Source organism: Oncorhynchus nerka, unplaced genomic scaffold, assembly GCF_034236695.1.
Source record: "Oncorhynchus nerka isolate Pitt River unplaced genomic scaffold, Oner_Uvic_2.0 unplaced_scaffold_2236, whole genome shotgun sequence".
In the NCBI taxonomy this organism is placed as follows: domain Eukaryota; kingdom Metazoa; phylum Chordata; class Actinopteri; order Salmoniformes; family Salmonidae; genus Oncorhynchus; species Oncorhynchus nerka.
This window is the reverse complement of record NW_027039059.1, coordinates 20,286-30,425: the sequence shown is the minus strand read 5'-3', so window position 1 is coordinate 30,425 and position 10,140 is coordinate 20,286. Positions and strand designations below refer to the sequence as shown.

At 44.5% G+C, this 10,140-nt stretch overlaps 1 protein-coding gene across 1 annotated transcript; it reads left to right on the top strand.

Moving 5' to 3' along the window:
* Positions 1-2,337: 2,337 nt before the first annotated feature.
* LOC135567278 (formin-like protein 2) lies at positions 2,338-4,020 on the top strand (the record flags this gene model as incomplete). The annotated part of the gene is made up of 3 exons (XM_065014701.1): positions 2,338-2,424; positions 3,351-3,553; positions 3,786-4,020. Coding segments are annotated over exons 1-3 (525 nt in total), but the record flags the coding sequence as incomplete, so codon positions are not given.
* Positions 4,021-10,140: the final 6,120 nt, after the last annotated feature.

Genomic DNA, 10,140 nt, shown 5'->3' with positions numbered 1-10,140 from the left:
CTCTCTCTCTTCCTTCCGTTCCCTCCTCCTTCTCTCTCTCTTCCTTCCGTTCCCTCCTCCTTCTCTCTCTTCCTTCTGTTCCCTCCTCCTCTCTCTCTTCCTTCCGTTCCCTCCTCCTTCTCTCTCTCTTCCTTCCGTTCCCTCCTCCTCCTCTCTCTTCCTTCTGTTCCCTCCTCCTTCTCTCTCTCTTCCTTCCGTTCCCTCCTCCTCCTCTCTCTCTTCCTTCCGTTCCCTCCTCCTCCTCCTCCTCCTCTCTCTTCCTTCTGTTCCCTCCTCCTCCTCCTCCTCCTCTCTCTTCCTTCTGTTCCCTCCTCCTCCTCCTCCTCCTCTCTCTTCCTTCTGTTCCCTCCTCCTCCTCCTCCTCCTCTCTCTTCCTTCCGTTCCCTCCTCCTCCTCCTCCTCTCTCTTCCTTCTGTTCCCTCCTCCTCCTCTCTCTCTTCCTTCCGTTCCCTCCTCCTCCTCTCTCTCTTCCTTCCGTTCCCTCCTCCTCCTCCTCCTCTCTCTTCCTTCTGTTCCCTCCTCCTCCTCTCTCTCTTCCTTCCGTTCCCTCCTCCTCCTCCTCCTCCTCCTCCTCTCTCTCTTCCTTCCGTTCCCTCCTCCTCCTCCTCCTCCTTCTCTCTCTCTTCCTTCTGTTCCCTCCTCCTCCTCTCTCTCTTCCTTCCGTTCCCTCCTCCTCCTCCTCCTCCTCTCTCTCTTCCTTCTGTTCCCTCCTCCTCCTCCTCCTCCTCTCTCTTCCTTCTGTTCCCTCCTCCTCCTCCTCCTCCTCTCTCTTCCTTCTGTTCCCTCCTCCTTCTCTCTCTCTTCCTTCCGTTCCCTCCTCCTCCTCTCTCTCTTCCTTCCGTTCCCTCCTCCTCCTCCTCTCTCTCTCTTCCTTCTGTTCCCTCCTCCTTCTCTCTCTCTTCCTTCCGTTCCCTCCTCCTCCTCTCTCTCTTCCTTCTGTTCCCTCCTCCTCCTCCTCCTCTCTCTCTTCCTTCTGTTCCTCTCCTCCTCCTCCTCCTCTCTCTCTTCCTTCTGTTCCCTCCTCCTTCTCTCTCTCTTCCTTCCGTTCCCTCCTCCTCCTCTCTCTCTTCCTTCCGTTCCTCCTCCTCCTCCTCTCTCTCTTCCTTCTGTTCCCTCCTCCTCCTCTCTCTCTTCCTTCCGTTCCCTCCTCCTCCTCCTCCTCCTCCTCTCTCTCTTCTTTCTGTTCCCTCCTCCTCCTCTCTCTTCCTTCTGTTCCCTCCTCCTCCTCTCTCTCTTCCTTCCTTCCGTTCCTCCTCCTCCTCCTCCTCCTCTCTCTCTTCCTTCCCTCCTCCTCCTCCTCCTCTCTCTCTTCCTTCTGTTCCCTCCTCCTCCTCTCTCTCTTCCTTCCGTTCCCTCCTCCTCCTCCTCTCTCTCTTCCTTCCATTCCCTCCTCCTCCTCCTCTCTCTCTTCCTTCCGTTCCCTCCTCCTCCTCCTCTCTCTCTTCCTTCCATTCCCTCCTCCTCCTCCTCTCTCTCTTCCTTCCTTCCTCTTCCTCCTCCTCCTCCTCTCTCTCTCTTCCTTCCGTTCCCTCCTCCTCCTCCTCTCTCTCTTCCTTCCGTTCCCTCCTCCTCCTCCTCTCTCTCTTCCTTCCGTTCCCTCCTCCTCCTCTCTCTCTTCCTTCCGTTCCCTCCTCCTCCTCCTCCTCCTCCTCTCTCTTCCTTCCGTTCCCTCCTCCTCCTCCTCCTCTCTCTCTTCCTTCCGTTCCCTCCTCCTCCTCCTCCTCCTCTCTTCCTTCCGTTCCCTCCTCCTCTCTCTCTTCCTTCCGTTCCCTCCTCCTCCTCCTCTCTCTTCCTTCCGTTCCCTCCTCCTCCTCCTCCTCTCTCTCTTCCTTCCGTTCCCTCCTCCTCCTCCTCCTCCTCTCTCTTCCTTCCGTTCCCTCCTCCTCCTCCTCTCTCTCTTCCTTCTGTTCCCTCCTCCTCCTTCTCTCTCTCTTCCTTCCGTTCCCTCCTCCTCCTCCTCCTCTCTCTCTTCCTTCTGTTCCTCCTCCTCTCTCTCTCTTCCTTCCGTTCCCTCCTCCTCCTCCTCCTCCTCTCTTCTTCTTCCTTCTGTTCCCTCCTCCTCCTCTCTCTCTTCCTTCCGTTCCCTCCTCCTCCTCCTCCTCCTCCTCTCTCTCTTCCTTCTGTTCCCTCCTCCTCCTCTCTCTCTTCCTTCCGTTCCCTCCTCCTCCTCCTCCTCTCTCTTCCTTCCGTTCCCTCCTCCTCCTCCTCCTCCTCTCTCTTCCTTCCGTTCCCTCCTCCTCCTCCTCTCTCTCTTCCTTCCGTTCCCTCCTCCTCCTCCTCCTTCTCTGTCTCCTTTTAGCTGTGAAGATTAAGAAGCCTATCCAGACTAAGTTCCGTATGCCAGTGTTTAACTGGGTGGCCCTAAAACCAAGTCAGATCAACGGAACTGTCTTCAACGACATAGACGATGAAAGGATCCTCCAGGTACAAACACACACACACACACACACACACACACACACACACACACGCCTCAGTACAATGTGTGCAACATACACTACATGACCAAAAGTATGTGGACACCTGCTCGTTGAACATCTCATTCCAAAATTAATATGGAGTTGGTCCCCCTTTGCTGCTATAACAGCCTCCACTTTTCTGGGAAGGCTTTCAACTAGATGTTGGAACATTGCTGTGGGGACTTGTTTCCATTCAGCCACAAGAGCATTAGTGAGGTCGGGCACTATTTGTGCACGAGGGCATTGTTATGCTGAAACAGGAAAGGGCCTTCCCCAAACTGTTGCCACAAAGTTGGAAGCACAGAATAGTCTAGAATATCATTGTATGCTGTAGCATTAAGATTTCCCTTCACTGGAACTAGGGGGTCTAGCCCGAACCATGAAAAACAGCCCCAGAACATTATTCCTCCTCCACCAAACTATGCATTGGGGTAAGTAGCGTTTTCCTGGCATCTGCCAAACCCAGACTGCAAGAGGGTGAAGCGTGATTCATCACTCCAGAGAATGCGTTTTCACTGATCCGTCACCACTTGGTGGTCCCGTTCTGTGAGCTTGTGTGGCCTACCACTTCGTGGCTGAGTCGTTGTTGCTCCTAGACGTTTCCACTTCACAATAACATCACTTACAGACACCGGAGCAGCTCTAGCAGGGTAGAAATTTGACGAACTGAGTTGTTGGAAAGGTGGCATCCTATGATGGTGCCATGTTGAACATCACTGAGCTCCATTCTACTGACAATGTTTGTCTATAGAGATTGCATGGATGTGTGCTCAATTTTATACACCCGTCAGCAATGGGTGTGGCTGAAATAGCCAAATCCACTCATTTGAAGGTGTGTCAACATACTTTTGTATATATAGTGTATGTGTGTGTGTTCTCTGTCCTCTCCAGGAGCTGAATGTGGAGGAGTTTGAGGAGATGTTTAAGACCAAGGCCCAGGGGCCAGCGGTGGATGTGACTCTGAGCAGGCATAAGGCCCCTCAGAAGGGTCCCAACAGGGTGTCTCTGCTGGAGGCTAACAGAGCCAAGAACCTGGCCATCACCCTCCGCAAGGCTGGCCAGGGGCCCGAACTCATCTGTCGGGCCATCCAGACGTAAGTCACCTCTAACATCTGACCTTTAACTTCTAGACTATAATATTATAGCTCTCTGTCTCCCCCTCTTTCTCTCTCTCTCCATTTCTCTGTCTCTCTCTCCTACTCTTTCTCTCCCCCTCTCTCTTCCCCCTCCCCCTCTCTGTCTCTCTCTCTGTAAGGTGTAAGTGCTTGATGTATCTGAAGTGTATAATGTGTGTACTGGTATATAAACTGTGTGTGTTCTTTATAGGTTTGACATGCGTACTGTGCGTGTGGACTTTGTGGAGTGTCTGATGCGTTTCCTCCCCACTGAGGGCGAGGTGAAGATGCTACGGCAGTACGAGAGGGACAGAAAGCCTGTGGACACACTGAGCGATGAGGACCTCTTCATGTTGCAGTTCAGCCGCATAGAGAGACTGGCCCAACGCATGTCCATCATCACCTTCATGGGCAACTTCCAGGACAACATACAGATGCTCACACCGGTAGACACACACACACACACACACACACACACACACACACACACACACACACACACACACACACACACACACACACACATATATTTATTACTATACTTGTGATGACTTTTTGAGGACCAACAATTGATTCCCATTAAAAGTCCTATTTTCCCTAACCGTAACCCCAAACCTAACCCCTAATTCTAACCCCAAACCTAACCTCTAATTCTAACCCTAAACCTAATTTATAATTCTAACCCTAAACCTAACCCCTAATTCTAACCCCAAACCTAACCTCTAATTCTAACCCTAAACCTAACTTCTAATTCTAACCCTAAACCTAACCCCTAATTCTAACCCTGAACCTAACCTCTAATTCTAACCCTAAACCTAACCTCTAATTCTAACCCTAATTCTAACCCTAAACCTAACCTCTAATTCTAACCCTAAACCTAACCTCTAATTCTAAACCTAACCTCTAATTCTAACCCTAAATCTAACCTCTAATTCTAACCCTAAACCTAACCTCTAATTCTAACCCTAAACCTAACCTCTAATTCTAACCCTAACCTCTAATTCTAACCCTAAACCTAACCTCTAATTATAACCCTAACCTCTAATTCTAACCCTAAACCTAACCTCTAATTATAACCCTAAACCTAACCTCTAATTCTAACCTCTAATTCTAACCCTAAACCTAACCTCTAATTCTAACCCTAACCTCTAATTCTAACCCTAAACCTAACCTCTGATTCTAACCCCTAACCCCTAAGCCTAAAAAAGCCTCACCTTTCCTAATTCTATTTGGTTTACCGTTCTCCTTGGTTTACCGTTCTCCTTGGTTTACTGTTCTCCTTGGTTTACTATTCTCCTTGGTTTACTGTTCTCCTTGGTTTACTGTTCTCCTTGGTTTACTGTTCTCCTTGGTTTACTATCCTCCTTGGTTTACTATCCTCCTTGGTTTACTGTTCTCCTTGGTTTACTGTTCTCCTTGGTTTACTGTTCTCCTTGGTTTACTGTTCTCCTTGGTTTACTGTTGGTTTACTGTTCTCCTTGGTTTACTGTTCTCCTTGGTTTACTGTTCTCTTTGGTTTACTGTTCTCCTTGGTTTACACACACACACACACACACACACACACACACACACACACACACACACACATATATTTATTACTATACTTGTGAGGACTTTTTGAGGACCAACAATTGATTCCCATTAAAAGTCCTATTTTCCCTAACCGTAACCCCAAACCTAACCCCTAATTCTAACCCCAAACCTAACCTCTAATTCTAACCCTAACCTCTAATTCTAACCCTAAACCTAACCCCTAATTCTAACCCCAAACCTAACCTCCTAATTCTGACCTAAACCTAACTTCTAATTCTAACCTAAACCTAACCCTAATTCTAACCTGAACCTAACCTCTCTTTCTAACCTAAACCTGACCTCTAATTCTAACCCTGAATTCTAACCCTAAACCTGACCTCTAATTCTAACCCCTAACCTATCTAATTCTGACCTGGACCTGACCTCTAATTCTGACCCTAGTCTGACCTCTAATTCTGGCCTAAACCTAACCTCTAATTCTAACCTAAACCTGGCCTCTGATTCTAACCCTGGCCTCTAATTCTAACCTAAACCCTAACCTCTAATTCTGACCCTAACCTCTAATTCTGACCTAAACCTGACCTCTGATTCCTGACCCTAAACCCTGACCTCTGATTCTAGGCCCTGACCTCTGGTTCTGACCTAAATCTGACACTCTAATTCTGACCTAAACCTGACACTCTAATTCTGACCCTAAACCTGACCTCTAATTCTGGCCCTGACCTCTAATTCTAACCCTAAACCTAACCTCTAATTCTAACCCTAACCTCTAATTCTAACCCTAAAACTAACCTCTAATTCTAACCCTAAACCTAACCTCTAATTCTAACCTCTAATTCTAACCCTAACCTCTAATTCTAACCCTAAACCTAACCTCTAATTCTAACCCCTAACCCCTAAGCCTAAAAAAGCCTCACCTTTCCTAATTCTATTTGGTTTACCGTTCTCCTTGGTTTACTGTTCTCCTTGGTTTACTATTCTCCTTGGTTTACTGTTCTCCTTGGTTTACTATTCTCCTTGGTTTACTGTTCTCCTTGGTTTACTGTTCTCCTTGGTTTACTGTTCTCCTTGGTTTACTGTTGGTTTACTGTTCTCCTTGGTTTACTGTTCTCTTTGGTTTACTGTTCTCCTTGGTTTACACACACACACACACACACACACACACATATATTTATTACTATACTTGTGAGGACTTTTTGAGGACCAACAATTGATTCCCATTAAAAGTCATATTTTCCCTAACCGTAACCCCAAACCTAACCCCTAATTCTAACCCCAAACCTAACCTCTAATTCTAACCCTAAACCTAACTTATAATTCTAACCCTAAACCTAACTTATAATTCTAACCTAAACCTAACCCTAATTCTAACCCCAAACCTAACCTCTAATTCTAACCCTAAACCTAACTTCTAATTCTAACCTAAACCTAACCTCTAATTCTGACCTGAACCTGATCTCTAATTCTAACCTGAACCTAACCTCTAATTCTGACCTAAATCTGACCTCTAATTCTAATTTCTGACCTAAACCTAACCTCTAATTCTAACCTAAACCTGACCTCTAATTCTAAACCTAACCTCTAATTTCTGACCTAAAAACCTCTGATTCTAACTAATTCTGACCCTAAACCTAACCTCTAATTCTGACCCTAACCTAACCTCTGATTCTAACCTCTAATTCTGACCCTAAACCTAACCTCTAATTCTAACCTAAATCTAATTCTGGCCTAAACCTGACCTCTGGTTCTAACACTAAACCTGATTCTAATTCTGACCTAAACCCTGACCTCTGAATTCTGGCCTAAACTCTGGTTCTGACCTAAGCCTGGCCTCTGATTCTGACCTAAATCTTCTAATTTCTGACCCTAATCTAATTCTGACCTAAACCTAACCTCTAATTCTGACCTAAACCTGACCTCTAATTCTGACCCTAAACCCTAACCTCTAATTCCTAACCTAAGCCTAACCTCTAATTCCTAACCTAACCTCTAATTCAACCTAAACTAACTTATAATTCTAAATTTAACCCTAAAAATAATCTCTAATTCTAACCTAAAGGCCTGAATCCTAATTCTGACCTAAACCTAACCTCTAATTCTGACCTGAAACCTAACTTCTAATTCTGGCCTAAACCTGAACCTCTAATTCTGACCTAATTCTCTGGTTCCTATTTTCATTTTGACCTCTATTCTAGTTCTGACCTAAATCTGCCTCTAATTCTAATTCCCTAAGCCTAACCTCTGTTCTGGCCCTGACACTCTGGTTCTAAGCCTAATTTGACTAGTTCTAACCTAAACCTAACCTGGCCTCTAATTCTGACCTAAACCTAACCTCTAATTCTAACCTAAAACCTAACCTCTAATTCTGACCTAAACCCTAACCTCTAATTCTAACCTAATTCTAACCTCTAATTCTAACCCCTAACCTCTAATTCCTAACCTAGGCCCTAACCTCTAATTCTAAACCCTAATTCTAACCCTAACCTCTGGTTCTAACCCTAAACCTAACCTCTAATTCTAACCCTGACATCTGATTTAACCCTGAAACCTAACCTCTGGCCTCTAACCCTAAACCTAACCTCTAATTCTAACCCTAAACCTAACCTCTAATTCTAACCCTAACCTCTAATTCTAACCCTAAACCTAACCTTTAATTCTAACCCTAAACCTAACCCCTAACCCCTAAGCCTAAAAAAGCCTCACCTTTCCTAATTCTATTTGGTTTACCGTTCTCCTTGGTTTACTGTTCTCCTTGGTTTACTATTCTCCTTGGTTTACTGTTCTCCTTGGTTTACTATTCTCCTTGGTTTACTGTCTCCTTGGTTTACTGTTCTCCTTGGTTTACTGTTCTTCTTGGTTTACTGTTCTCCTTGGTTTACTGTTCTCCTTGGTTTACTGTTCTCCTTGGTTTACTGTTCTCCTTGGTTTACTGTTCTCCTTGGTTTACTGTTGGTTTACTGTTCTCCTTGGTTTACTGTTCTCCTTGGTTTACTGTTCTCTTTGGTTTACTGTTCTCCTTGGTTTACACACACACACACACACACACACACACACATATATTTATTACTATACTTGTGAGGACTTTTTGAGGACCAACAATTGATTCCCATTAAAAGTCATATTTTCCCTAACCGTAACCCCAAACCTAACCCCTAATTCTAACCCCAAACCTAACCTCTAATTCTAACCCTAAACCTAACTTATAATTCTAACCCTAAACCTAACTTATAATTCTAACCCTAAACCTAACCCCTAATTCTAACCCCAAACCTAACCTCTAATTCTAAAACCTAACTTCTAATTTCTAACCTAAACCTGGCCTCTAATTCTAACCCTAAACCCCTAATCTCTAATTCTAACCCTAAACCTAACCTCTGATTCTAACCTAAATCTAACTTGCTCTAATTCTAATTCTGACCTAAACCCTGGCCTCTAATTCTAACCCTAAACCTAACCTCTAATTTCTAAACCTAGCCTCTGATTCTAACCTAGAGCCTGGCCTCTAATTCTAACCCTGACTCTCTAATTCTAACCTAAACCTGGCCTCTGGTTCTGACCTAACCTGGCCTCTAATTCTACTCTAATTCTAACCTAAATTTAACCTCTAATTCTAATTCCTAACTCTAATTCTAACCTAAACCTAACACTCTAATTCTAACACTAAACCTAACCTCTGATTCTGACCTAAACCTGGCCTCTAATTCTACCTAAACTCTGGCCCTAACCTAAATCTGGCCTCTGATTCTGACCTAAATTGGCCTCTAGTTCTGACCCTGACTCTAATTCTGACCCTAAACCCTAACCTCTAATTCTAACCTAGGGCCTGAAAATCTAATTCTGACCCTGGCCTCTAACCTCCTTTCTAGCCTGACCTCTAATTCTGACCCTAAAACCTAACCTCTAATTCTGGCCTAACCCTAAATAATTCTAAATTGAATTCTAACCCTAATTTCTAACCCTAACCTGACACTCTAATTCTAACCCCTAATTTGACCCTAAATTTAACCTCTGATTCCTAAATTAATCTCCTTCTGACCTAAAAATTCTGACCTCCTGATTCTGACCTAAATCTGACCTCTATTCTGGTTTTGACCTAAACCCTGACCTCTAATTTCCCTGAACCTAAGCCTGGCCTCTGAATTCTAAGCCTGACATCTGGTTTCTGATTAAGCCCTGACCTAATTCCTGATTTGACCCTTCCTGATTCTGACCTTAACCTCTAGTTCCTGACCCTAAATTGACACTCTGGTTCTGACCTAAGCCTTTCTGATTGACCTAAACCTGACTCTGGTTTGACCTAAACCTGAATTCTAATTCTTAATTTTGTTCTAATTCTAACCCTAAATTGTTCTCCTCTAATTCTAACCTCTAATTCTAACCCTAAACAACCTCTAATTTAACCTTAACCTAACCTCTAATTCTGACCCTAAACTTTTCTAATTCTAACCTAACCTCTAATTCTAACCTAATTCTAACCTCTAATTTAACCCCTAACCTCTAATTCTAACCCTAAACCTAACCTCTAATTCTATCCCTAAACCTAACCTCTAATTCTAACCCTAAACCTAACCTCTAATTCTAACCCTAACCTCTAATTCTAACCCTAAACCTAACCTTTAATTCTAACCCTAAACCTAACCCCTAACCCCTAAGCCTAAAAAAGCCTCACCTTTCCTAATTCTATTTGGTTTACCGTTCTCCTTGGTTTACTGTTCTCCTTGGTTTACTATTCTCCTTGGTTTACTGTTCTCCTTGGTTTACTATTCTCCTTGGTTTACTGTTCTCCTTGGTTTACTGGGTTTACTGTTCTTCTTGGTTTACTGTTCTCCTTGGTTTACTGTTCTCCTTGGTTTACTGTTCTCCTTGGTTTACTGTTCTCCTTGGTTTACTGTTCTCCTTGGTTTACTGTTCTCCTTGGTTTACTGTTGGTTTACTGTTCTCCTTGGTTTACTGTTCTCTTTGGTTTACTGTTCTCCTTGGTTTACACACACACACACACACACACACACACACATATATTTATTACTATACTT